This window comes from Hylobates moloch, unplaced genomic scaffold (assembly GCF_009828535.3).
Source record: "Hylobates moloch isolate HMO894 unplaced genomic scaffold, HMol_V3 SCAFFOLD_6, whole genome shotgun sequence".
In the NCBI taxonomy this organism is placed as follows: domain Eukaryota; kingdom Metazoa; phylum Chordata; class Mammalia; order Primates; family Hylobatidae; genus Hylobates; species Hylobates moloch.
Genome location: NW_026652281.1, coordinates 73028341 through 73056212, shown reverse-complemented (window position 1 = coordinate 73056212; position 27872 = coordinate 73028341). Strand labels below are relative to the sequence as shown.

General features: G+C 44.5%; 2 protein-coding genes across 12 annotated transcripts in view; one reads left to right on the top strand and one right to left on the bottom strand.

The window, feature by feature from the left end:
* Positions 1 to 1451: 1451 nt before the first annotated feature.
* LYRM1 (LYR motif containing 1) lies at positions 1452 to 26907 on the bottom strand. Of its 7 annotated transcripts, XM_032157060.2 has the most exons (7): positions 25323 to 25617; positions 24181 to 24293; positions 16924 to 17132; positions 15175 to 15256; positions 10756 to 10914; positions 6253 to 6345; positions 1452 to 2462 (listed from the first exon to the last, which is right to left on the bottom strand). In XM_032157060.2, the coding sequence occupies exons 5-7, from the start codon at positions 10912 to 10914 to the stop codon at positions 2346 to 2348; spliced, it is 369 nt and encodes a 122-aa protein (XP_032012951.1). In that variant the 5' UTR covers positions 15175 to 15256; positions 16924 to 17132; positions 24181 to 24293; positions 25323 to 25617; the 3' UTR covers positions 1452 to 2345. The 7 variants fall into 7 exon arrangements, with proteins under 7 accessions (XP_032012951.1, XP_032012957.1, XP_032012956.1 ...); XM_032157066.2 differs by lacking the exons at positions 15175 to 15256; positions 16924 to 17132; positions 24181 to 24293; positions 25323 to 25617 and adding exons at positions 26252 to 26489; positions 26785 to 26907; XM_032157065.2 differs by lacking the exons at positions 16924 to 17132; positions 24181 to 24293; positions 25323 to 25617 and adding an exon at positions 26252 to 26375.
* Positions 25937 to 27872, top strand: part of DCUN1D3 (defective in cullin neddylation 1 domain containing 3) — a 41859-nt gene continuing 39923 nt past the window's right edge. The window contains exon 1 of one of the 5 annotated variants that reach the window (XM_058440796.1): positions 25937 to 26068. The gene's annotated coding sequence lies outside the window, so the exon portion shown is untranslated. Of the gene's footprint in view, positions 26069 to 26427; positions 26584 to 27872 lie in introns of those variants that run through there. The other 4 variants (XM_058440798.1, XM_032157059.2, XM_032157057.2 and 1 more) reach the window with 4 other exon arrangements.

Below are 27872 nucleotides of genomic sequence, written 5' to 3'. Positions count from 1 at the left end.
AGGCTGCCAGTGTGTAACTCCAGCCTGAGATAGCTGCAGGCATGAGATTCCAACCCATGAGAGATGCTGCGTAGACTGCAGAGATGCTGCGTAGACTGTATCCAGCTGCCTGAGGCCTTGGGGGGTCAATTTCCCACCCCAGTGTGCCCAAGATGTAGGACATGCAGTCAAAGATGATTATTCTGATATTTAATTTTTTGCTGGGATTACAGGCGTGAGCCACCATGTCTGGCCTATCTTAAGATTTAATATTGTTTTCTATCTTGGGTTTTACACTCACTTGGGAACAGTTACCCCTTTCTTCTTGCCTATTTCTTCCTTTCGGAATGGGAATGTCTATTTGATGCCTGTCCTGCCATTGTATCCTGGTAGTAGATAAAACAGGCTCACAGCTGGAGGGAAATTTACCTCAGGATGAATTGTGCCTTGAGCCTCACCCATATCTGATTTAGATGAGTCTGGAATTTGGACTTTTGAGTTGACACTGAAACAAGTTGAAACTTCTGGGCTACTGGGATAGAATGAATGTATTTTGCATGTGAGAATGACATGAGTTTTGGGGCCAGGGATAGAATGCTATGATTTTAATGTGTTGTCTGAAGTTCATGTGTTGGAAACTTAATCCCCATTGCAACAGTGTTGAGAAGTAGGGCTTTTAAGAGGGGATTGGATCATGAGAGCTCTGCCCTCATGAATGAATGTCATAATGGCAGGTGTGCATTCATTATCATGAGACTGGGTTTGTTATAAAAGTGAGTTTGGCCCTCTCTCACCATGTGATGCCTTCTGCCATATAGCAACACAGCAAGAAGGCCCTCACCAGGTGCAGACTCCTCAATCTTGTAGTTCCTGGCCTCCAGCACTGTTAAGAAATAAATCTCTGTTTTTCATAAAGTACCTAGTGTTAGATATTCCATTATAGCAGCACAAAGTGTACTAGTTGCATTTGTGTTAAATATGCACATACTGAGGCCCGGTGTGGTGGCTCAGGCCTGTAATCCCAGCACTTTGGGAGGCTGTGGCGGGCAGATCACCTGAGGTCTGGAGTTCAAGACCAGCCTGACCAACATGGAGAAACCCTGTCTCTACTAAAAATACGAAATTAGTCAGGCATGGTGGCACATGCCTGTAATCCCAGCTACTCGGGAGGCTGAGGCAGGAGAATTGCTTGAACCCGAGAGGTGGAGGTTGCGGTGAGCCGAGATTGCACCGTTGTATTCCAGCCTGGGCAACATGAGCAAAACTCCGTTTCAAAAAAAAAAATGTTATATATATATACATATACTATTACTCCACTGATACAGCATCATATTTGTCCTGTGTGTCATTGCCAAACCCTGTGATAAGTTACTTTGAGTGTGAAAACGTGTGCTCCTCCTCACAGGAGTAGGTTCCAGCTGTTGCTTCTGAGGGTCAGGAGTCCATTTTGAAAAAGAATAGACAGATAAAAATTGATAGTGCTTTCTCTTTATTTCTGATGCCCATCTTCTTCAGAGGTTAAGAAGAAATGACACTGACGTACAAATGATTCACCAAGGGACTCTCGCCTGACTCTACCCTTGCAGGGGTGGAATAAATCCCTTCTATTTTCAAGTCTATTTGTCCCATTTCTGTTTAGACATAATTTGAAAGCCAGCTTGGACCTTGTACTTTTCAATTATGTTAATGTAAAATACTCATAATGAATGCAGTATGAGTTTAAGGTGAGCTTTTCAGATCCTATAAGTGCATCCTAAGTAACCACAGGCTTTAAGATAAGGAATATATGCATTTAGTTAAGGCAGAAATCTCATAAAATTTCCATGAAAAACCATGGTCAATCCAATGATGCACTTTTTAATACAAGTTTATCTGGAAACTGGAAGGGTCAAAAGACAACAAAAAAGCACACACAAAAAAATCTCACTTTTAAGCAAATCTATAACTTGAAAAAAAAAAAAAGCCTAAGAATATTCTGAGAGTGGTACATAGTTTTATAGTAGCCACAGTAACTTCCAGTGACTGGCAAATTTCTTTCCGTCAGCTGGTATGTGTGGTGAATGGAATTCCCATGAACAGCTCTTGCACCCTTCCACTTTCCTTCTACAGGCCTCAGTCTTGTTTCCAAAGGTGACTGCAGTGAGGATGTAAGGTCCATGACCTCTAGGGATAATGCCATCCACTCAGGAAGAAAGACACTGAGAAACTCTAGGGATATCTAAGTGCACATCACAGGGTGAGAATCAATTGTGGAGGTTTTAAGAAGACATTTGAATTTTTGCCCCTAATCAAGAAGTGTTTTGCCATCTGGTTTACATTCAAGAACTAGTTGGCTCATCATTTGCAGAAATAAACTTTCCTCTAGATTAGGAAACTTCATCATGAGATCTGAGATATACTGGTTTGGAAAGTTTCCTCAGTTTCTCTTGGCTTCGAAGTCCCCGGCCTTGGAGTGGGGTAAGGCCCATTGGAGGCAGATGGATCTGAATAAAAACAATAATATGACGAATCATACTCATAATCATTGCAGCAGCTCGTATTCACTGAGGATCTACTCAGAAAGTACCATATCCTCTGCTATGTGCTGTATCTACATTGATTCATTAATCTTTACACAAGTTAATCCTACAACAACCTCATAAGGGATTATTATTCTAATATTTACAGATGAGGAAATGAAACCTCAGAGAAGTTAAAAAACTTGCCTAAGGTTATACATTAAGAAGGGAAGCCAGGATTTGAACCCAGATCTGTCAGATTCCAGAGCCTGTGCTCTTTGCTATATCGCCTGCATAGAGGAGAAAAAACGAGCATGGATCACATAGCAAGTTGAGAATCCAAAGAAGGGGAGAAAAGTGTGTGTATACAAAGATGTTCTGTACATAGCAGAAAATTGGGATCAAACTAACTGCCTAGCAAGAGAGGGGCTGGTTAAATTATGGCTGGGATGGTTAATTTTTCTTTCTTTCTTTTTTTTTTTTTTTGAGACACGGTTTCACTCTGTCACCCAGGCTGGAGTGCAGTGGCATGATCTCAGCTCACTGCAACCTCGGCCTCCCAGGTTCAAGTGATTCTCTGTCTCAGCCTCCCGAGTAGCTGGGATTACAGGTGCTCGCCACCACGCCCGGCTAATTTTTGTATTTTTAATAGATATGGGGTTTTGCCATGTTGGCCAGGCTGGTCTCGAATTCCTGACCTCAAGTGATCCACCTGCCTTGGCCTCCCATAGTGCTGGGATTACAGGCATAAGCCACTGTGCCTGGCCTAGGATGCTTAATTTTTTGTGTCAATCTGATTGGCGATGGGTGCCCAGATTAAACATCATTTCTAGGTGTATCTGTGAGGGTGTGTCTGGAAGCGATTAGCATTTGAATCAGTGGACTTAGTAAAGCACACGGCCCTCCCCAATGTGAATGGGCATCATCCAATCCATGGAGGGCCTGAATAGAACAAACAGGCAGAAGAAGGGGAAGCGGCTCCTTTTGCTTCCGGCCTGTTTGAGCTGGGACACCTCATCTTCTCTGGGCCTTAGACCGGGGATTTCCACCATTGGCCCCTTGGGTTCTCAGGCCTGTGGACCCAAACGGAGTAATACCAGCAGCTTTCTTCTGGGTCTCCAGCTTGCAGATGGCAAATCCTAGGACTTCTCAGCCTCTATAATCACATGCACCAATTCCTTATAATAAATCTCCTTTCGGCCAGGCACAGTGGCTCACGCCTGTAATCCCAGCACTTTGGGAAGCCAAGGTGGGCGGATCACGAAGTCAGGAGTTTGAGACCAGCCTGGCCAACATAGTGAAACCCTGTATCTACTAAAAATACAAAAAATTAGCTGACATGGTGGCGGGGGCCTGTAATCCCAGCTACTTGGGAGGGTGAGGCAGGAAAATCGCTTGAACCCGGGAGGTGGAGGTTGCAGTGAGCCGAGATCATGCCACTGCACTCCAGCCCGGGTGACAGTGCGAGACTCCATCTAAAAAAAACAAAACAAAACAAAACAAAACAAAAACTCCTTTCAGGCATATCTAGATGTATCTCTGTCTAGATATATAGAGAGCCAATTCCTCATAATAAATCTCTTCACATATACATCTAGCTGTCCCTAGATCTACATATCTTCATTCTACTGGTTCTGTTTCTTTGAAGAACCCTAACACAATGGCACATTCTTACAATAGCATACAATGCAATCATTTAAAAAAGATTGGGCTGGGCGTGATGGCTCATACCTATAATCTCAGCACTTTGGGAGGCCAAGGCAGGCGGATCACTTGAGGCCAGGAGTTCGAGACCAGCCTGGCCAACATGGTGAAACCGTTACTACTAAAAATACAAAAATTAGGTGGGTGGTGGTGCACCTGTAATCTGTAATCCCAGCTACTCAGGAGGCTGAGGCAGGCGAATCCCTTGAACCCAGGAGGCTGTAGTGAGCCAAGACTGCGCCACTGCACTCCATCCAGACTAGGCGACAGAGTGAGGCTCTGTCTCAAAAAAAAAAAAAAAAAAAAAAAAAAGATTGAGGGAGAGCTACATACAAAGACGTGCAGAAGACATGAAGTAAAATAAGTACGCAGTATAACATTATATCCAGAATCCTACATATGTAAAGAAAATGTAGGTACATGAATATAGAAAAAAAGACTAAAAGGGTGTACTACCAAACTAATTAGGTTGACTCACTACAATATAAAATTGCTGTTTTTGTAGCTAAAAGAGTTGAATATTGGCAATTTTCCATTTAACAGTTAAAGTGGTCACCCTCTACACAATGAGAATTTTTTTTTTTTTTTTTAAGAATTTTGGGCTGGGTGCAGTGGCTTACGCCTGTCATCCTAGCACTTTTGGAGGCCATGGTGGGCAGACTGCCTAAGCTCAGGAGTTCAAGACCAGCCTGGGCAACATGGTGAAACCCTGTTTCTATTAAAATACAAAAAATTAGCTGGGTGTGGTGGTGCATGACTGTAGTTCCACCTATTCGAGAGGTTGAGGCATGAGAATCACTTGAACTGGGAAGGCAGAGGTTGCAGTGAGCAGAAATCATGTTGCACTCCAGCCTGGGCGACAGAGTAAGACTCTGTCTCCAAAAAATGAACAAACAAAAAAGAATTTTGACCAGGCATGGTGGCTCATGCCTGTTATCCCAGAGCTTTGGGAGGCTGAGGTGGGAGGACTGCTTGAGCCCAGGAGTTCAAGACCAGCCTGGGCAACACAGTGAGACCTCCATCTCTACAAAAAATTAAAACATTAGCTGGGCGTGGTGGCACATGCCTGTAGTCCCAGCTACTTGGGGAAGTGAGGTGGGAGAATCACTTTAGCCTGGGAGGTCAAGGCTGCAGTGGGCCACGACTGCACCACTGTACCTAGCCTGGGTGATGGAGCGAAGACTCAGTCTCCACAAATAAATAAATAAATAAATAAAACTTATTTTAAATTAAATTATTGTTTTAAATTTATGGTATGAAAGAATTTAAGAAAAAATAAATTTATATACATTTATTATTTTAAATTCACATAAATTTGAAATTTATTTTGTTTCTTAACATTCTGAATGTACTATTTATATAATTTTTTAATTTTAAACTTATATATATAAATTTTATTTATTTTTTGAGACAGGGTCTCGCTCTGTCACCCAGGCTGGAGCGCAGTGGTGTGATCATGGGTTACTGCTGCCTCAACCTCCTGAGCTGAAGCAATTCTCCCACCTCAGTTCCCCAAGTAGCTGGGAATACAGGAGTGTGTCACTATGCCTGGCTAATTTTTAAATTTTGTGTAGCAATGGGGTCTCACTGTGTTGCTCAGGCTGGTCTCGAACTCCTAACCTCAAGTGATCCTCCTGCCTTGGCTTCCCAAAGTGCTAGGATTATAGGCACGAGCCACAGTGCCTAGCCTGGATGAGAATTTTTGACCATTTTTACTTTCTACTTTATGCATTCCTTTCATGTTTGAACTTTATTCTTTTAGTAACAACAAACCTGCCTTTTATAATTAAACGCATTTCCATAAAAAAGTTGAAAGTGAAAAGCTCTACAGCGTGAGCTGGTTTTCCCTTCCATACGTGGAAAGCTATGTAAGCAGGATATGTCATGCATTCATTGACATTTTACTTTGTTGTGATGGGCTGGCAGCATGCAATGATAGCTTATTTCCAACATGCCTCCTACAGCAGCTCTGGGCTTCTCAGCAAGCACTCGCCCTCTTTTACACATTCTTGGAAATAACTGGGTTGATGAGGGTAAGTACCCAGCACTTGTTAACTAGAGTCACACTTACTGGCCTGGGGTAAGGAATCTTGTAATGCAGTCCAATTTCAATCCTGGCTGTGCATTCATCTATACACTGTTTAATTAGGTCTGTGTCCGTGAGCTATTAAAAGGGAAAAAGAAATGAGGCTGATAGTATATTTCTAATGGTACATAGAGTATACGTATACATTTTCTCAAACTTTTTTAGTTCACTAGCCAGTAAATGAAATGTTGCTAATTTGGAAAATCAAAAGCAATTTAATATTAAAGCTTACCATAAACTTTTAAAATCGTTAAAGTAGGTAAAAATAATTCAAATAATACAAAAGGATGTAACATAAAAACTACGTTTCCCTCTTACTCCTCTATTCCAGTTCCTCATCTCGGAGACAACAATTAGCAGTTTCTTGTGTGTTCTTGCAGGGGTATTCTATGTATATGTGAAAATGCACATGTAAGTAGAAGCTGATTATTTTTCTCACACAAACAATAGCTCCCTTTGTTCTGAACCTTGCTTTTTCATGAACATAACTTGAAGTTCCTTCTATATTCCATCTATAGAGCTGCTCCCTTCTTTTTAACAGCTATACAAAATTCCAACAGAAGGCTTTATTATAATTTAACCAATCTCCTACCCATGGATAATTAAGTTATTTCCAATTTTTTGCTATTATAAATGATTCTGCTACGGATCCCTCTAAAATTACTTTGCTTACATGCATATGTATCTAAAAGATGAATTCCTAGAGAGAGAGGACTGCTAGGACAAAGGTCACAGATTCATGCATTTTTAATTCTCACAGATATTCCCAGATTACTCTCTAAGTTCACACCAATTTACATTCCTACCAAAAATCTATAAATTATATTCCCACCGACACTGACTGAGAGTGCTTCTTCACACCACCCTCATGTTGATTAAACTTTAAAGTTACCCCATGGTTTCTGCAAGTGCTGTCCTGAAACCCCCAGAGTAAGACACTGGAGAATGATCTACACCTCTTAAAACTGTCAACTGCCTTGGCTCATTAGTAAGGGGAACAAAGGGCTTTTGAAATTCCAAAATAGTCAAATCATGGTAATCCACTTTCAATTAAAGGAATAAAAAGTTCATTCTGAAAAACAGCCAAGTAGGAAAAGGGGAGAAACTCTTTCATTCTGAGGTAGGAAAATGAATCAAGACGTGGCTCTGCTAGGAGTTTGCAAGTGGACTTCAAAGCTGAGCTAGGATTGCATCAGCACCAGATGACACCCACGCAGCAAAGTCTAGGTCCATGTGGCTTGGAAATTTCAAGGGCGTTCCTGTCCTATGGTACCTTCTTGGAGCAGAGAAGAGTTCCAGGAACAGCAATGCAGAGAACCACAGCTGTGAGTCCCTTGCGGCAGAGGCCCAACTTTCTGACCTCTGTGCTTCTCAGAAGCCACTGATTTGCTGTCTGTGTTGGAAAAGAGTTCCATGTTCTCGTTTGCCCACTGAGATTCAGAGCAGTTCATGGGATACTTTTGGATTATTAAACTCTTAAGAGTAATCAAAGTTACAAGAAACTCCTTATGTCTGCATGAGGGACTAGGAAGAAAGAAAAAGCCCTTGACAAAGATATGGTTAAGGGGGTTGGGGCTTCCGGGGCTTCAGCTGGCTATCTCAACAAGCTTGGGCTAGAGTACTCCAAATTCAGTCATTCACGGGCTGGCTGCATGATTCTGCCATATCCACATACTACTTACATTAATGTTAAAATTTTTCATTAAATGGACTCTCTTAAGCAATAGTATTTGTGAAACTGTGGTCTAATATTCTCTTTCCTTTATAACACATGCTAAAGCAAGTACATATCTTAAAATTAAAAACCCATGTACCTCTTCCACCCACTCCCAAATAATCTCATTACCATCAGTGGCACATATACCTCCCTCTGGCTCACTCCTCGAGCCAATCCAAGCCGAGGCATAGGAAGGGTTATTGTGATAACTGAAAACCGAAAGTCTTGAGTAGTCTTCAGGTGAGTGAGCGTGCAAAGGTTTATTGGGCATGTACTATGATATCCCCAACACCGCAGGCTGGACAGTGCCTTCAACTATCAAAGTTATTACTTGGGCAGAACAACTCTGATACCTGAAGCTACAGAAAAGGCACAGTGGTATATAATCAATGGATGCAGTGACTGCTACAGACAGCTATAGGAATTCAGAACAGGCGGCCAGCATGGGGTTGAGGGGGAAGCAGAGAAACTGAGGAAGATTTCCTGGAGGAGGTCAGTTAAACTGAAGTATTTATAGCTGCTCATTCATTTAGTGACAACCACAAGGAGGTCCCTTGGGATATACTAGAAAAGTATAAGACCTTGTCTATATGTTCAAGGAACTGATGATCTGGTCGGGAAAACCATGCCAACATAAATAAAATAAAGAAGAAAAAGGAGAATATAAACAACTATTTAGGGATCTCCAAGCCTTTTGATCATCTACTCTTTTTTTGTTTTTTTTTTGGTGACAGAGTCTTCCTCTGTTGCCCAGGCTGGGGTGCAGTGGCATAGTCTTGGCTCACTATAACCTCTGCCTCCTGGGTTCAAGAAATTCTCGTGCCTCAGCCTCCTGAGTAGCTGGGACTACAGGCGTGCGCCACCATGCCCAGCTAATTTTTGTACTTTTAGTAGACAGGGTTTCACCATGTTGGCCAGGCTCATCTTAAACTTCTGACCTCAAGTGATCCACCGGCCTCAGCCTCCCAAAATGTAAGGATTACAGGCGTGAGCCACCACACCTGGCCAATCACCTACTCTTTTCATTGAAATATTTCTGAGCCCAGAGCCCCCATATATGTATTTATATTAATTTATAAATGTATTAATTTATAAATTATATGTATGTACTAACAAGTTCATTGTAACTGTGTACCAGACAGACTTTTTAGAAAGATGAAAGGATAAATATTAATAGCAGTTGTATTTTATTTCCATTCCTTAGAGGATTGTTTAAGGACCTCATGGGGTACATATACTCTGGTTTGGCAAGCATGGTCTATGCTAAAAGCAGAAAAAGTTTGGGGAAGCTGGGTTTGGAGAAAGGTCAGAAGGGTAGAGAGAAACTTCATAAGTCAGCCTTGAAAAGCCAGAGGCATCAGGGATTCAGAGAAGGGGAAGTTGCTGCAGATTAGGAGGGCTTCTGTGGTAACGCTTTTTTTTTTTTTTTTTTTTTTAAGAGACAGGGACTCGCTATGTTGCCCAGGTTGGTCTCGAACTCCTGGGCTCAACTGATCCTCCAGCCTTGGCCTCCCAAAGTGGTAGGATTACAGGCATGAGCCACCATACCCAGCCTTTGTAGCACTTTTCTCAACTGTAATTTTATATTTCTTTCTATTTAACTCAAATGCCTTTGACAGCTCTGTCCTGGTTTGGCTTATGTTTGTCTTCGACATCTAGTCTTGTGTTTGGCACGTAGTGGGCAATCAAATATTTGTTGAGTGAGGAATGAGAACAAAGAGTTGCAGAGTGGTGACAGGAGCTGTGACACCAATGGGCCAGTGGGGAAGGGGAGGCACTCCTGTAGAAAGATGACCCTGCTTTGGACCACTAAGCCGTGGTGAGGTCCTTCAGGTGGCCAGGCAGAGGCCAAAGCCGGGGATTCAGATGTGACAGCTTAAATCACAAGGTGGCTGCATGTTGCACAGGCCTCAGCACAGAAGGCTGACCTTCAGAGGACCCCTGCAGCTGGGGGGAGGGTGTGTGATGACAGGGCCAAAGAGAGACAGTCAGAGGTCAGAGAGGGAAAAGTGGTGACAGTAGACTGTTAGGAGGTTTCATGAGGGGAGCAGTGACAGCGCTGAATCCATTAGATCAGTGAGGAGGCGGAAGAGAAGTCAGGCATGAAAGCCTTTTTCCGTGCTTAGTGCCAGGCGGTCTTCCCCGGAGCTAACAGCTAACGCTTTAGGGTTCGTAGGGGTGGGTCCAATCTGGCTCCCTGCTGTCTGTGTGTGCAGTTCCCTTAAACCTGCTAATGGAGACACTATTTTACCCAGTTCTGTGGTCCCAAAGGGCAACCTCACTCTGCTAGCCAAAGAGGCTTGAGTTCAAAGCTGTTATGAAGGGAACCCTGTGTCTTAATCCTATTCTCTTCCTTCTAAATGGGTTTATATTTAGAGGCTTTGAATAGTTTATGAATTGGAAAAACAACAACAACAAAAAACCACTTTCCTGCACACCTCCTATGGGAGTGGCCAGCTACAGGTACAGTATGAGGACTGGCTCCTCCTCTGAAAATTCATTGGCCTGCTCATGTCACCTGGCTCATGGGGTCTTCTGAGGACACTGAGCCACTTACTGGCTGGCTTGAGACCTGGAACAAGTGAAGAGAGAAACACAGGCTTCCCAGTGGTCAGGCAAGCTAGCCAAGCTGTGCACTGGACCCTTCCTGCCCCACGTTCTGCCACCATGACTGTGCGGCTCAGCCCTCTCGATTAAAGACCGAAAATAAATAAACAAATATCATAAGGAACAACTCTCCTCTGCACAATCTCCAAGTGGGGCCTACTTACATTTTTGTTTTTCCGGAACAGCGTTCTGGCTTCATTTAGTATGTACTGTTTTTCTTTGATGGTATCTTCCATCTGCCCTGATGTCGCCTGCCATTTCCTCGCAAGCCTGAAAATGCTGCGGTAGAGGCCAAGGACTTCTTGTCGTGTTGCCATTGTCATCTTCAGACCCACCAAAATAGAAGAGGGAAAATTTACATAAAAATGCAACTTGACAGGAGGCAGCCAGGCAGATGTACAGTTTTTTATTTTATTTTATTTTATTTTTGAGATGGAGTCTCGCTGTGTCGTCCAGGCTGGAGTGCAGTGGCGCAATCTCGGCTCACTGCACGCTCTGCCTCCTGGGTTCACGCCATTCTCCAGCCTCAGCCTCTCCGAGTAGCTGGGACTACAGGCGCCCGCCACCACGCCCGGCTAATTTTTTGTATTTTTAGTAGAGACGGGGTTTCACCGTGGTCTCGATCTTCTGACCTCGTGATCCGCCCGCCTCGGCCTCCCAAAGTGCTGGGATTACAAGCGTGAGACACCGCGCCTGGCTGATGTACAGTTTTTTAATCAAGACCTTTAATTAGTCTAGAAATAACTGCTCTTTCTCAACAAATCTGTTGGGTAGCATTGCCAAAACCCTGTAATAGAAACACCGTTATCTCTCAACTGGCTTTGTAATTCATCCCAAGGTTGAGGGTTGCTCAACCACACCGTCTGCCATGGTGGCCACATTTATGAACACAGCAAAACCAAAACTCACACTTATTATTCTTTAAGCCAGTCCAGTAAAATTATATTACTCACCTGAATGCCTAGGAGAAGGTATATTTTGGATAACTGAATTTTCTAGTTAAGGGAGAAATGGAATTTAATCCACTGGTTACAAACTCAAGTGCCTCTACGGCCTGGCAGGTAATATAAACGAGAGGACCTGCTTGGATGGGCACAGTGGCCACCTGGACAGGAAATGCCCCCTTGAAAGGGAATAGTTGCCATTCAGCTCCAGCCAGCAGCTGCCATGTAGAAAGAAGTGCCTAGGAATGCCAGATTTCCTGATAGCTTAAAAATAGGTGGCAATCCAGATTTTAAAACTATGACATCTCAAAAAAACACACTAAGTCATTATTTTTGAAAATGTGAGGCCAGGCATGGTGGCTCATGCCTGTAATCCTAGCACTCTGGGAGGCTGAGGCAGGTGGATTAAGTGACCTCAGGAGTTCGAGACCAGCCTGGGCAACGTGGTGAAACCCTGTCTCTACTAAAATACAAAAAAAAAATTAGCCGGGTGTGGCAGCATGTGCCTGTAGTCCCAGCTACTTGGGAGGCTGAGTCAGAAGAATTGCTTGAACCCCAGAGGCGGAGGTTGTAGTGAGCCAAGATTGCGCCATTGCACTCCAGCCTGGGCGACACAGTCAGACTCCGTCTCCAAAAACAAAACAAAACAAAAAAAAAGTGAAGACTGTACAGGCCAAACAAAATGAGTCTGTAGGCTCAGTTCCACCCAGAGGTTGTCAGGTTGCAACCTCTCTTTTAGTCTGTCACAACCTTTTTGGAAATATTTCTGAAAATCGTTGGTCTACTTTCTTGTCCAATAAGTATAATCAAAAATCTTTCTGATGACTGGCCGGGTGCGGTGGCTTATGCCTGTAATCCCAGCACTTTGGGAGGCCGAGGCGGGCGGATCACAAGGTCAGGAGATTGAGACCATCCTGGCTAACACGGTGAAACCCCGTCTCTACTAAAAATACAAAAAATTAGCTGGGTGTTGTGGCGGGTGCCTGTTGTCCCAGCTACTCAGAAGGCTGAGGCAGGAGAATGGTATGAACCCGGGAGGCGGAGCTTGCAGTGAGCTGAGATCCGGCCACTGCACTCCAGCCTGGGCAACAGAGCGAGACTCTGTCCCCAAAAAAAAAAAAAAAAAAAAAAAATCTTTCTGATGACTGAAGATCTCAAGGCCTCTCTGGGTTTTTAGTCTCAACCATCAGTTTTAATTTCAGAAGACGTGGCCAAGAGAGAACTGACGTAGGTATATTCCATAAAGCTAAATGTATTTTTCAAAAGCATAATTCCCAGTATCTTTAAATTCGTATTACGAAATATTTCAGATACAAAAAGATATAGAGGCCAGGTACAGTGGCTCATGCCTGTAATCCTAGCAGTCTGGGAGGCCGAGGCGGGTGGATCACTTGAGGTAAGGAGTTCAAGACCAGCCTGGGCAACATGGTGAAACCCAGTCTCTACCAAAAATACAAAAATTAGCCAGGTGTGGTAGCAACCACCTGTAATCCCAGCTATTTGGGAGGCTGAGGCACGAGAATCACCTGAACCCAGGAGGTGAAGGTTGCAGTGAGCCAAGATCACACCACTGCATTCCGGCCTGGGCAACAGTGACTCTGTTTCCAAAAAAAAAAGAAAAGAAAAGAAAAGATATTGAGACCAATATAATAGCCATACAGTTACAACAGACCTTAAAGAATAAATTATGTATCCAGTAGAAACCCCCACTGTACCCCTTCCAAATCACATTCCCCTTCCTCTCCTAGAAGGAATCACTATGCTGAATTTGTTGTTTATTGTGCATATCTTTACACATAACATTTATAGTATTGCTTTGCAAGTTTTATTTATTTATTTATTTTTATTATTATTTTTGAGACAGAGTTTCGCTTTTGTTGCTCAGGCTGGAGTGCAATGGCACAATCTCGGCTCACTGCAACCTCCGCCTCCTGGGTTCAAGTGATTCTCCTGACTCAGCCTCCCAATTAGCTGGGATTACAGGTGCGCACCATCACGCCCAGCTAATTTCGTATTTTTAGTAGAGATGGGGTTTCACCATGTTGGTCAGGCTGGTCTCGAACTCCTGACCTCAGGTGATCCACCTGCCTCGGCCTCCCAAAGTGCTGGGATTACAGGCATGAGCCACCACACCCCGCCTGCTTTGCAAGTTTAAAAAGTTTATAGGTAAGTTCTGCAATTTGCTTTATTTGCCCATAACAGTCATAAGATTCATCCATGTTGTTACACATGGCTCTGGTTCATATATTCTCAGGGCTGCAATTCAGCCTGCTGTATGAAGATATCCCAATGTACTATCTATTTTGCTGATGGATATTAGGTGTTTCCTTTTTTAAAAAAATTATTTAAGGCCGGCTGGGCGCGGTGGCTCATGCTTGTAATCCAAGCACTTTGGGAGGCCAAGGCGGGCGGATCACGAGGTCAGGAGATCAAGAGCATCCTGGCTAACAAGGTGAAACCCCGTCTCTACTAAAAATACAAAAAAAAAAAAAAAATTACCCAGGCGTGGTGGCGGGCGCCTGTAGTCCCAGCTACTCGGGAGGCTGAGGCAGGAGAATGGCGTGAACCCAGGAGGTGGAGCTGGCAGTGAGCCGAGACTGGGCCACTGCACTCTAGCCTGGGCGACAGAACAAGACTCCATCTCAAAAAAAAAAAATTATTTAAGGCCACGTGCAGTGGCTCATGCCTGTAATCCCAGCACTGTGGGAGGCTGGGACAGGCAGGTCACTTAAGCTCTGGAGTTTGAGACCCACCTGGGTAACATGTTTTTTACAAAACATTCATTTTGTAAAAAATACAAAAATTGGCCAGACGTGATGGCACGTGCCTGTAGTCCTAGCTACTTGGGAGGCTGAGGTGGGAGGATCGTATGAGCCCGGGAGGCTGAAGTGAGCTGAGATTGCACTATGAGCCAAGACTGAGCCCCTGCACTCCAGCCTGGGTGACAGAGTGAGATCCCATCTCAAAAACAAGCAAACCCCAACAACTTATTTAAAAACTTCAGGCTGGCTCCAGTGGCTCATTCCTATAATCCCAATACTTTGGGAGGCTGAGATGGAAGGATCATTTGAGGCCAGGAGTTCGGGACCAGCCTGGGCAATATAAAGAGACCCTATCTCTATAAAAATGAAAAAACAAAACAAAGTATTTCAGCACCCCTCCTTTTTTCATAACTATTTACATTTCTATATCTAAAATAAATTCAGGGAAGCTAGAAAAAAAAAAAGTCCCACTACTGGAAGATTCTGATTAGTCAGAATTAGAACAATGAATATTGTACAGCCTTGAACCAGAACACAGGGTGGGAAGACAAGGAGGGCAGATTTGGTGCGTAAGTAGCAAGGCCAGGCAGCTGGACACCTCATTCTGAGTTCTGGGTTTTCCTCTAACAGGCTCATCAGGATCGGGAAGTAAGCTGCTCACTGCCTGCTTTTGGGAACATGATCCATTTTCAACTTACAGAGGGAAAGGCATAAGAGGTGGAGATAATATGCTTTAGGGTAGTCCTGAAATTATGAGAATTTGAGCAGCTAAAGAATGCAGATTGGAGCTGGAAGTGGGCATGTTTACCTCAGAATTCTAAGTACTTGCAAGGAATTCACCTTACAGAGAATTTCTCTTTTCAATATGAGCACTTACCCTGACCCTGATGACGTTTCTTGAGGTTTATTCTTGAGTAAAGAATGAGCCAACTGATGAAAAGCTTCAAATACTACTTCACCTAATTCAAAGGTTAAAAGGACCAAAGTGATATTCAATACCAATTCTGAGTCTATGAGGCTGCACAGAAAAAATGCTTACAAGGAATTCATAAAAACCAAGAGAGAACATCATGCTTTGTGGCTTATTGTAATAAAAACCCAGATGAGATGATGACATTTTTCCTGGTAAGGAAACAGGTTTCTGAGTTTCTGGCTCTCCCTAAAACTCCATGGTTTTATGTATGTATTTTCATACATGAGTCAGTTCCTGTGAGGTACAGGGAGTCTGTAACTAACATCTCTTAATGATTGCTTCACTTCTCTGTCATTAACAGACAGAACTTCCTTGACTGCAAGACACTTGAGAAAAGTGACGAAGGTCAGGCATATTCAATCAGCAGCAAGGTTTTTGTTGTTGTTGTTGTTGTTGTTGTTGTTTTTTTGAGGCAGGGTCTTGCTCTGTCACCCAGGCTGGAGTACAGTGGCATGATCACGGCTCACTGCAGCTTTGACCTCCCAGGCTTGAGTGAGGCTCCTGCCTCAGCCTCCAGAGTAGCTGGGACCTCAGGCATGTGCCGCAACAACCGGCTAAAGCAACCTTCTCTAAAAATCTAACTTTACTTGGTTTCCTTCCATGACTCTAAGAATCATTGCTTCAAATTCTAACTGATCATATACCATAATCTGATACACAAGCCCTGCAATTAGGTTAATACCCTCAAGGTAATGAGCAGTGCTAACAATTGGTACTTAATAGGACTATTTTCAAAACACTTTAATTAACGTTTAAGTGTTTTGAAAACTAATCCTGAAAGGGATTTACGTGATGTCTCACTCTGCAACATCAGGTGACCCAGAAAACCCAAGTTCCAAAGATTTCCCGAGAGAAGGGTCTAAAGCTGTCTTCACCATTGTGTACTATTAAATCTAGCCTACCATTTCCTTCCAAGTCTTGAGAGAAAAGGCAAGAAAAGAAAAATGCTTCTTTTGTTCTTTTCTTACAGGTCTTTGAGGGAACCATGTTCTTTCTTGCCTCAGGGGCACATATCCATGCTGTTTTCTCTTTCTAGAAGGCTTTCCCCTGACCCCCTCCCTTTTACCTGACCAACCCTATTCATCCTGCAGTTCCCAGTGAAAATATGGATGTCTCAGAAACTCCTCCTGCTTCCCTCACACCCATTGGGTTGGGGCTCTCTGTTGAACCTTCTCACAGGTCCTAATATTCTTCTTTGTATAGCACTCCTCACTTAAGTAATGGTTTGTTAAAGTCTTCCCCCAGCAGACTCTCACCTTTATGGGGGACAATGATCACATTCATCTTATTTACTGCTGAATTCTCAGCACCTAGAAAGGTATATAATCAGTATTCAGTAAATGTTTGCTGAATAATTGAGAGTATCCTGTGCTATAGAAAGTTTGTGATTCTGGAAACAGAATCAGCCATATACTTTTTAAAAAGTTTAAAAAGCTCTTTTCCTTTTTATATTTTTGTCTTTGTTCCTAGAAAGCAACTCATTTAGAAAAATCACCTTTTCCGAATATGGATTTAATGGCTTGAAACCAACATTTATTGCTCTAAAACTATCAATTATCTCTCACAATTAACGCAAGACTAAGGAAGCCCTTTCCCTTCTTTACTATATCAGGGGTTGATCTGATACAATGGGGTCTGCTGGGATTTTCTTACCGGCAACACATCAGGAATATTCAGTAGTTTACAGGACCACAATTCAACTGCGGTCTCAGCTGGTCACGAAGTCTATCCATGTAGATTTTTAAAAGTTAACCTTCTGGCCGGCCACGGTGGCTCACGCTTGTAATCCCAGCGCTTTGGGAGGCCGAGGTGGGTGGATCACGAGGTCAGGAGATCGAGACCACGGTGAAACCCCGTCTCTACTAAAAATACAAAAAAATTAGCCGGGCGTGGTGGCGGGCGCCTGTAGTCCCAGCTACTCGGAGAGGCTGAGGCAGGAGAATGGCGTGAACCCGGGAGGCGGAGCTTGCAGTGAGCCGAGATTGCACCACTGAACTCCAACCTGGGTGACAGAGCGAGACTCCGTCTCAAAAAAAAAAAAAAAATTAAAAAAAAAAAAGTTAACCTTCTATAATCTTTATTCTGAGACTGACATTTCTTGCAATTCTTTACTCCTTTTCATCTCTCTAACCCCCAAATCCCAGAATGAAGAAAGACAGAAGATATGAGGTGTACATGGAAAGAAATGGGACTAGAAGCTGGTCTCTTTTCTTAAAAATCACGCCCTGTTATACCACAGGGCTATACATGTATGGAGGTGAGGATCATTTCCAAGCCTCTGTGATGTGCAGGTCTGTGCCACTAAGAAAAGGCTGACAGATGTTGCTGCCAGTGTGTTTTGGCCTCTGGTCATAGTTAAGAGATGTGTCCCCTAATGCCAAGTGTCCCAAAGATTGGTTGGGGAGGTGATCTTAGATATACAATACAAACTGTATATTAGAATAGCCCATCAAACCCATAATTTTGAGTGATTTAGATTTTATGTGATATACAGCTTCCTTTAAAGAAATGAATTAAAAAACTTTTTAAGCTGGTTTCAAATATAGGTAAACAGCAAAAACTGTGATGTGGAGCTACTGCTCTAAGGTGCCTTGCCATGTCATACTTCTGTCTGTCTTGGCTGAGTCTTCCTCTGCCTACAATGTCTCCTTTCTGCTAGCCACTCCATACCATCAAACAGACACCTACTTGCTATTAAGCTTTTCCAAAGCAACCTTTTCCTTGCTTCTGTCATGGCCAGCAGATAGTTCTGCATTTCTTTCACTTTATGTTTTTTCTTCTCTGAGTCTGAATTCCTGGAGGGCAGGAATTGTATCTTGTTCATTACAGTAATAAAAATATTAAAAGTTACATTTGCTTTGCATTTACTGTGTGCCAGATAATTTGCTAGGTACTCTATATATGCAGATACTACCATTATCCCCATTTTACAAAGGAGGAACCTGATGCAGAGATTAAGTAACTTGTCCAAGGTCACACAGCTAACAATAGGCAGGGCCAGGATTCAAACCCAGCTGGTCTGAAGTCAGAGCCCATGCTTTTAATCACGAAATACACTGTTTGATCTTATTAAATGTTGAATGTCTGTTGATTGCTTTAAAGAGCTTAGCTAGTTGTGACAAAGGGAACTAAATAATTCTAGTCCCTTTCTATACAAAGAGCAAAGGAAGCAATTTTTTTGCACATTGATGTGAATTGCAATAGTCTTCCCCATTTGCCATCTGCCCCTGCTCCTAACCTGCAACCGCCCTTTTTAATTATGTTACACACCAGCATGCTCTAAGCAGGCTGGGCACATGGCTGCACCACTTTGCTCTTCCATTCCCTGTGGCAACCCTGCCCCCTCCAACTCCAATGGAGCCGACATAAAAGCCACCAGTGCAGGGGCTCACTACAGTGCTACTATCTGGTAGGCCTTACTCTTCCCTTCCAAGGATCCATCCATCCATCCACTCACTCAACATTTATTGAAGGTCCACCATGTGCCAGACACCTGCCGTTTCTGGGGATACAGTGATAAATAAGCAGCCATGGTCCCTACCCTCCTTGAGCTTATATTCTAGTTGCAGAGGCAGATGATGTACAAGAACAAGAATTTCAGATAGTCATATGTACTCTGAAGAGTAATAAGATACAAATGAGCAGAAGTGGGGGTTATTTTCTGTGTGGTCAGTGACATTTGAGCTGAGTCCTGAATGGTGTGACGGAACCTAATAATGGACCCAGGTAAGGGGAAGCTGGTGGAAGAAGAAGGAACAACAGAAGCAAAGGATGTGACGTGGGAATCGACTTCAAAGATGAACATGAGGCAGGGCATGGTGGCTCATGCCTATAATCCCAGCACTCAGAGGCTGAGGTGGGAGGATTGCTTGAACCCAAGAGTTTGAGACCAGCCTGGGCAACACGGGGAGACCCCATCTCCATTGAAAAATAAAAAAAATTAGCCAGGCATGGTGGCTCATGCCTATAAGCCCAACACTTTCAGAGGCTGAGGTGGGAGGATCCCTTGAGCCCAGGTGATAAAGGCTGCAGTGAGCTATGATCACACCACTGCACTCAAGCCTGGGCAACAGAGTCAGACTCTGTCTCAAAAAATAAAAATAAAAAAGATGAACATGAATGCAACAAAGAGCCTTTGGGAAAGGGGCCACAGGTCCACAGAATCCAGCACAGGTTGGGGGTAGGCCTTGGAAAGGCACTTTGTTTCTGGTCTTAAGGGCAAAAGACACTGGTAGATTTTATGCAAGCTGGAGTAACATGGTCTGATTTATATCTTTTTAAATACACTGTATATCAAACTACTGTATATCATAACTACTTATAATTCCAACACTTGTACAGATGGCGAAACAAGATCTTGCCTAATGCCCCTAATTAGTTGACAGGAGTCAGGGTCAAGAGCCAAAAAAGCTGGATGATTATTTTCCTGACAGACCACAAGCTTTTCTGTTTTCATTTTGGAGTCAGTAATGGGGACTCATAATGGGCAGTGATCAGTCTAAAAAACAAAAACAAAAACCAAACACCAAACACCCACTCACTCTGCCACTCACTGTCCAAAGTGCAGTGAGAGGGTCTGGGGAGGTTCCAAGAACTTACTGTACAAGGCATACCTAGACACTTGGTGTGTCTACATCTAGTTCTACAGGAGGACTATGGAAAGATCTGCTGGTATGAGGGGCCTCATCCACTGTGCCCTTTTTTCCCACCTCTGGAACAGTTCCCCTGCCTTTGGAAAGACCGTTGCAGCATGAACACTTAGGAATTTAAGAGCAGAGATGAAAATTCCCTTTCCCCAGATGAGATTTATAGAAGTATGACTCTGGTCTCAGGAATGTCCAAATTCCAAATGCTGGACTCTCATGAGGCTTTGCCTTCTAAAGAAAATGTGTTGCAGTACAAATAAGAAAAGGGACAAAGGCAAGAGGAATTTACCCTGATTTTCAAGCCCCAGGAAGTTAAACACCCCTTTCCATTTATTTCAGGAAAGACCTACCCCTAGGTGGAATTTTTTCCCTCGTCAGAACTCATGACCGTAGTATAGTCAAATTTCTCTCCCAAGTACTTTATGATTTTTTTAGCAAGGAGGGGGAATCATAAACTCCACCCAAATGAAATCATGGTCTTCTGTGCTCATTATGTGCAATGTCCTTCTTTTTGCCATAGGAAGCCTCTCTAGTTCATACAACTGAAATACTCTTTCTTTGCCTATTTGCTGCTTCCACCTTTTGACTTCCATCACTTCTGGATGGGTGCCCTTTTCACACTGGGGCTGGGTCAGTGTCCCTGCTATGTGCACTCCTAGCACCTCTAGCATACCCCTGTCATAATGTTCATCCTACTCTACCATAATTTTGCGTGACTTACCTTTCTTTTTCCACCGTGTGTGTTGCAGGGAGTAGGAGGTGGGGAGAGCAGGGAGAGATTTGGGACTGTCTTGTACATTACATGCCTAGGCTGGCGCATAGTTGGAACATGACAAATATGTATTAGAAGAATAAATTTACACACACAGAATGGTCATTGATAACGTATATTCTCATCCTGAGATACACATGATGGTATCTGGACAAGCTTCCCAACTGATGATCTCAGAGCATTGAAGGGTTAAATACTAATTAACCCTGACTAGGATGCTTTCAAGAGCAGTGTGTGTCAGGATAAAGAACTGGAGACTCAGTGTTACTTGGGGAGGAATCCTCATCAGTTTCATCCAGAACAGCGTGAGAGACACAGTTATGATGTAACCCTCACTCTTAAGTTTTCTTAAGTCTGGTTAGGGTTTGTCCACTGGACTGAAATACCTTATAATATTTCCATGAAGTTTAGAACCAAACATAGAAGAATGGGGTTCTGATACTTTTTTCCTGAAAAACAAAATCCTTTTGGGGAATAAGGTCCACTATACTCAATAATCATGGGTTAAAATCAATCTAGAAAACTGTGACTTAAAACTGTCATTTGGAAAACCTCTACAGAATTGAAATGCTCTTGATAATGTCAGAGCAACCAGACATTCTTGCCTTGTATAGCAGAGTAGGGAATGTCTGTCCCATTTGTAAGGAATAGCAGATATAATACGAAATAAATGAACATTTATTTTGGGCTCTGGGTGGACAAAGCTGGGTTTGAATCTTGACTTTACCCCATTGGGCAAATTATTAACCTGCCTGAGACTTGGTTTCTTAGAATGTACAATGGGGTAATAGCAGAACCCCTTTCAGAGTCGTAAGGATTATTCATGAAATAATCCATGTACATCACTTAGCACTGAGAGTTAACAAAGGTAAATGTTACCTGAATAGGAGGAAACAGAGGAAGAATGAGGCCTCTTTTATCTATGCTAAGCTTTGTCTGAATAGGAGAGAAATGTGTGGCCTGTTGGTGAATTTATTGCTTTGTGGTAGTAATGGATTTTCCTAAAGCTGTTTCCCTCTGATCATTAATAATCGCTGTACAGCAAAGGGCTATTGTTCTTTGGTATGAGTAAATAACCCTGTTGGAAGCACCGCTTATCTTCAGACCACAGCGCATACTTCTTACTGGAAATATAATGCAGGTGCCAACACCAAAGGCATGACCAGGCTTCCCTTCCTATTTTTCTTCCTTTATCTCTTACTCCTTGTTTATCCCTCAGTGCACTTTTCTCTTAGATCTGTTATACTCCCTCCTTTTTGGTGTACACCCATATTCTTACCACAATCAAATAACCTTTAAGTGAAATTGTTCTCCATACATTTCTGGTCCCATATCCTCCCCTCTATCAATCAAACACACACACACACGCGTGCACACACACACACACACAAAACCACAGACTTATTTCCTGTTTCAGATTCAGTTTTTGGTTACTAGAATCCAAAAAGGGAAGTGTAATGCCACACACGCCACACACTGTTTTGCAAATTTCAGGATATGCTTGTGTGGTATACTTAATCATACCACAGCTATTTTATGAAACAGCATCTTTTTACACAGAAAATGACAAGAATACGGTCTGTCAGCAATAGGGGGCAGGGAGGAGAGGGTGGATGGTATTTTTATTTTACCTAAGGGAAAATAATTTAGTTTAGGCCCTGTAATATGGGAAATTTTTAGAACACAGGGCCAAAACAAAATATTAATGTCTGAAAGACTTCTAAAATGTCTATCCCAAACAAGATCACAGGAGGCAAGCACACCCATTCTAAACATATCACACCAGCACCGGAGCGCACACAAGATTATATTTGTACAGGGGAACTCCAATCAGGCTACTGTAACCAAGATAACAACCAACAGACATACAGCGATTTTTTCCATCAGGGATAGAAGTTCTAAATGAAAAGTTATGGGCCCCTCAATTCAAAAGAAATGGAAGTATGTTTCCTTATTAGCATATTTTAACAGGCAAAGAAAACGTACCGGTCAGTCAGAGGTGGTGAAAAGCAGTTACCAGTTACTAGTAGTAGAAGGCAGTGGAAGAGATGTAGGGGAGGGGCTGGAATTGAAGGCCAATGCTAAAGATCAACCATTCATTTATTCATTCATTCATTCATTCATAACTCCCTAGCCAGGATCTTTCACCCTTCATATCAAGTCGAGAAGTCTGAGAACACAAGACACTGACTTAAGTTCTTGCTTTGTGATAGTTTTCTGAGGAACTGGATTAGGAAACTGACCAAAGAGCTTTGCATGCCACACTAGATACAGTTGGGGCTTTCTAGCACCGGACCCTTGATGCAACTCTCTGATAAATAGCCACATTCTGTGCAGGGGTCCAGGCCTTCAGGACAGCTTCCTCCACCATCAACTAACTACTGAATGCGCAACTTTCCCATCTGCAGAGGCACCAGAGCTCCTCGGTAGGCTAAGTCCCTTGAGTTTCACATGCAGAGAATGACTAGCCTATATAGTATCCTCGAGTTCCTCCAGTCCAATGCTGACCAAGATAACTTTCTGTGAAGGAAATGTTCTATCTGCTCTGTCCAATAGGACACACACCTGTCACAGGTAGCTACTGGCACTTGAAACATAATGTGTTGGAGGAACTGAATTTTTATTTAAATAGTCACATATGGTCAGTGGCTACACAGGGATAGCACAGCCCTAGACCAAGAATTGCAAATCAAATGCCTACAGGGGTCAGCAGGTAGCAGGAGAGGAGAGGCCTTTTTGGCAAACCCTGAGCATGAGCCATATAGGACAGGAGGCAGCTCTTCAGCTCTGGCTGACAGTTGCTGTGTAGGAACCTCTAGGAACTTCAGGCTGGTGTTGTCAGATTGTCGGATTTTTCAAATGAAGCCCAAAGTCTGGATTTTGATGTCCAATTTTTAAATGTTGGCAAGTAAATTTAAAAAAGAATTTAAATCACTGTGTGGGCTGAACAATATGTTTGCAGGCAATATCTGTCTTGTCAGTATGCAACTTCAAATCTAGGCCAACCCTTCAGCTCAGAGAGAAGAGCTTTATCCATGGCCACTCTGCTGGTCAGTGGCAGATCCAGGATTGAAAGCCAGGCCTTCTTATTCGTCTTCTGATACCCTTTACACTATAGTGTGGAACTGACCGTAATTGTGGTGGGGTTGGCAGCAGTGGCAGGGACAAAAGCCCCTTTTTGTGAGAAGCTGTTGGATTGTATGGCTGATACCTTATGAACACAGTGTTCCTGCCCAGCTACAACCACCATATGGACAAGGCTCTGTACCAGGAGCCAGGAAGACACAAAGAAGAAACAGTCCCTGGGGGAGACAGCCATATAAATAGACAATTTATCCAAAAAGTCAGGTTTTCTATAACGGACACAAATTACCTGAGCACAAGTCCAAAAGCACTGACAGCTGGGAGAGGGAGGGAGGGAAGAGATTAGAGCCAGGACTTAGCTTCTACTTGCTGTTGGTAGAAGCTGGCAAGTGGGTGGATGAGACTCACTGATTACGGGGATGGGTCCCATTATCCCAGGATATTAAGGGGCCTCCTCCTTTGATCTCTGAGGTCTTGTCTGTGTCGTCTCCTTTGCTGGCTTCTCCTTCTCTGGGTACTCTCTAAATGGTAAGAACCCAAGGGATTTAGGGGTCTTCCTCTTTTATTTACACCCTCTTCTTAGCTGATCTGGGAGCTCCTCCCTGCCTTCCTCATTTATTATCTCCAACTATGATTTTTCTCCGACTTGTATATTTAACTTCTTGACAACTTCATTTGACTTGTTAATAGACTTATCAAACTTAATATGTTCAAAAGAGAACTTTCGATATTCCTTTCTAAACTGTTTTCCCGTAGGGAGTTAATCTTGGTTCCTCCCTCTCCTACACACTTCACATCCAATTCCCCAGCAAGTCCTGCAAGCACTACCTCCCAAATATATGCTGAATGGAATTCTCTCCATTTCCACTGTGACTGAGGGCCTTTTCTTTTTTCTTTTTTTTGAGACGGAGTCTCACTCTGTTGCCCAGGCTGGAGTGAAGTGGCGCGATCTTGGCTCACTGCAACCCCCGCCTCCCGGGTGGGTTCAAGCGATTCTCCTGAGTAGCAGAGATTACAGGCACGTGCCACTACGCCCAGCTAATTTTTGTATTTTTAGTAGAGATGGGGTTTCACCATGTTGGCCAGGATGATCTCGATCTCCTGACCTCGTGATCCGCCCGCCTAGGCCTCCCAAAGTACTGGGTTTATAGGCGTGAGCCACCGCGCCCGGGCCGGCCCTTTCAACACTATCTTTACCTCTCCTTTGTCTTACCGTGCAACAGTCTCCTAACAGGTCTAACTACTTCCACCCTTCTCTATCCAGCAGACAGAGCGGATTTTTAAAAATGTAAATCAGGTCAGGTCACTTCCCTTCTTAAAACCCTTCAGGTACACATTAGCCAAACCCCTGCCTTGGGCTAAAAGGCTACAGTCATGCCACTTCCCCAACTACATCACAGAGCACTCCGGCCCTGGCTCTGTCTGCTTCAGCCACATGGCCTTCTGGCTGTTTCCAACCTAAAAGTCCTTCTCATTGGCTCTTCTGTCTACCCAGAAAACCCATTGTCTCGGATCTCCGCAAAACCGTGGCCTCCTTTGAACGGCCTTACCCGACTTCGAGGGGCCCTCCCCCCATCTTCTGTCACCTCATCCGGTCTTGGGGGGGGGCATTTCTCACTTGCTGATACCTTCTTTATTCATTTACTTAACTCTTTCCTGCACACGAATGAAAGGTAACGGAGCAACACCCTACTCTCAGGTTTGAAGAGCAAGGGAATTACGAAGCTGGCTCTCACGGTCCTAGGGAGTCTCCGTTCCTGTACGGGACCTGGTTTGGGTCAACTTTCCCCAGCCAGACATCTCTCGCCCCCGGAGCGGCCCCTACCATCCCCCATTTACATTCGGGGGTCCAAAAGATTCACAGCCTTCGAGGGGGCCCCACGCCAGCACCTGAGCGTCCCCACACCAGGCCTCCCCTCTTGGACGCGCGAGCCACTTCCGTGAGGCAGGTCCCCGAGGCCGGCGGCGATGACACTGAGCCGCCCCCGCGAAGCTGGGGTCACACAGGCCCGTCTCCCGGCAACGCCGCAGCCCAACCTCCAACCCATCCCTGCCCGTGGGGAGCCAACCCCTTCCCCGCCAGTCTCCCGCGCCTGGAGTCGGCGCCTCCATCCCCTACACTCACTCTGCGTCAGTCCTGCCTTCCCCCACCCACAGAAGCGCGCAGCCTGCGGCGGGCTGGGAGGAGGCGGCGCCAGGAGCCTAGCAGAGCCGTGGCTGACCGAGCACAGGCGGGTCCAGTAGGCCAGGCCGGACCAAACCACCGGGCCCACCTCTGTGGGAGCACCAGTTCCAGGTCTGGGGGAGTCTCGACTGACTGACTCTACCCATCTCCCGCCGCATCCAACAATAAGCTGAGCTCCTCCTCCCCCTATTTTTCCTTTACGCTTTCATTATCCTCCCCGCTCCATTCCCGTAAAACAAGAAAAAAAAATGGTCCAGTCCAGCTCCCTCCCGGTTGCTAGGTGTTTGCCCTTACTTGGCGACGGCTTCGTACGTCTTTACGTGCGTCGTGACGTAATCTTCCACTCGTTCCCTCCTTGCCCCTCTCCCATTCTCCCTCCTGGAGCTGGCGGCCGGCGGGGTTACCGGAAGTGATGATGCAGGAGGCGATGGAGGGGGCGGGGCTTCGGGGCGGCCGCCGCCGGTGGGCCGCAGATGAAGAGGAGGCGGTGGCAGTGGTGGGAGAAGAGGCGGCGGCGGCGGGGGTAGGGAGCCTGGAAACGCGAGCGGGGATGGTAGGTGGTTTGGACCCGCCGGGCCGCCGTCGTTTCCAGAAAGGGTTTGACTGGAGGAACCTCTGGAGCAGCTGTGAGTTTTGGGGAGGGGGGGGGAGTTGAGGAAAAGGCGGGGGGGCATTGAGAGATGAAGGGGCGGGGGTTGGGTACCTTCGAGAAAGAGGGGTGGAAAGGGAGGAGTGGAAGTCAGCGCGTTGTCTGGACTGGTCCCTCTGAAAGAAGAGGCTGTGAGGGGAGCCTGTGGCGTGTCAGCCACAGGGCTCAGAAAACTTACCTACTGTCCCTGCCTCCCCACCGCCAGCACCCCTCAACCCAGGGCCTGGGGATATGGGGTTGGAGCTGCCCTGGAGCGGGTGCAGACTCTGGTCCTCTGTCCTGGGTGAGCGCTGTGAGGTAGGAACCCTAGGGGGAGGTGGTGGGTGAATCTCCCAGCTCCCTCCGCCCTCATTTCCCTCCCCACCCCCATCGTTGTCTTTAATCATTAACAGCCCTGGAATTAAGGGGCTCAGACCTGAAGGCCTTTTTGTGCACCTTTGCTATAAACGATAACCATCTGTGTCCGAAGTAATGGGGCTGGAGGCTTTGCCTGTATCCTCTATAGGAAGTGGGACGGGGTGACAAATGTATTGTTTGTTCCTCCACCCTCCCCCCCCGCCGCACTTCTCACCCCTCATCCTCCCCCATGCACACCCCTGGTTTCCACTTCAATTTTCTGTGGCTGAGTGGCAATCGTGGGTTTTTTTTTCTTCCCCTTTCCTCCTTTATGGCACTTAGTGCCTTGGTTACCTCTTTTGAATTTAGTGTTCAGCCTCTATCCCACATCTTAACTCTAAGCTTTGTAATACTTTATATAGGCTGTCACGTTGGGAGTACCTCTCACGCTGGGTTATACGCTCCGATTATTATGAGCATTTTCTTTTATGAATACTGGAATTCCAGAGCCTTTGCAAGGAATCCTGAATGGCATCATAGCCCAGGAATCAAGGTCTCTTGCTCGAAATACTTTATGTGTGAGGAATTTACATGTTGTCAGCTCTTCCCAAAATGATTTGCTAGGCTAATTCTGGATTTCTGTGTTTCTCTCCACCCACTTTTTATGATGCACTTCAGAGAACAGAAAACCCCATATTACTTTTTTGTTTCTACAATTGGACAATAGCTCTTTTATGTTTTTCTCCATTTATGTGTGCCACACAAATCTTCAGTGACACATTCAGTTTGTGCTGATTTTCATCTTTATGTAGCTGATTCTTTGTGTATAGGGGGTCCTAAATGAGACAATGTGATCTGTTTAGTTTTGGTTTTAAGGGCGAATACAAACCAATAACGGATGTGAAAAAATTGTTTGAAGCAAAGAATGGA

What these genes read in the sequence shown, in the direction of transcription:
- LYRM1 (XM_058440800.1), bottom strand. Translation starts at nt 10,914, where the DNA reads ATGACAATGGCAACACGACAAGAAGTCCTTGGCCTCTACCGCAGCATT. An exon ending in AGATTCCTTACCCCAGGCCA is followed by an intron (nt 4,461 to 6,252) that starts GTAAGTGTGACT and finishes TTTTTGAGACAG; the next exon opens with AGCCTCACTCTGTCGCCTAG. An exon ending in GCTGGGATTACAGATTACAG is followed by an intron (nt 2,463 to 4,337) that starts GTGCACCACCAC and finishes GTTTTTATTCAG; the next exon opens with ATCCATCTGCCTCCAATGGG.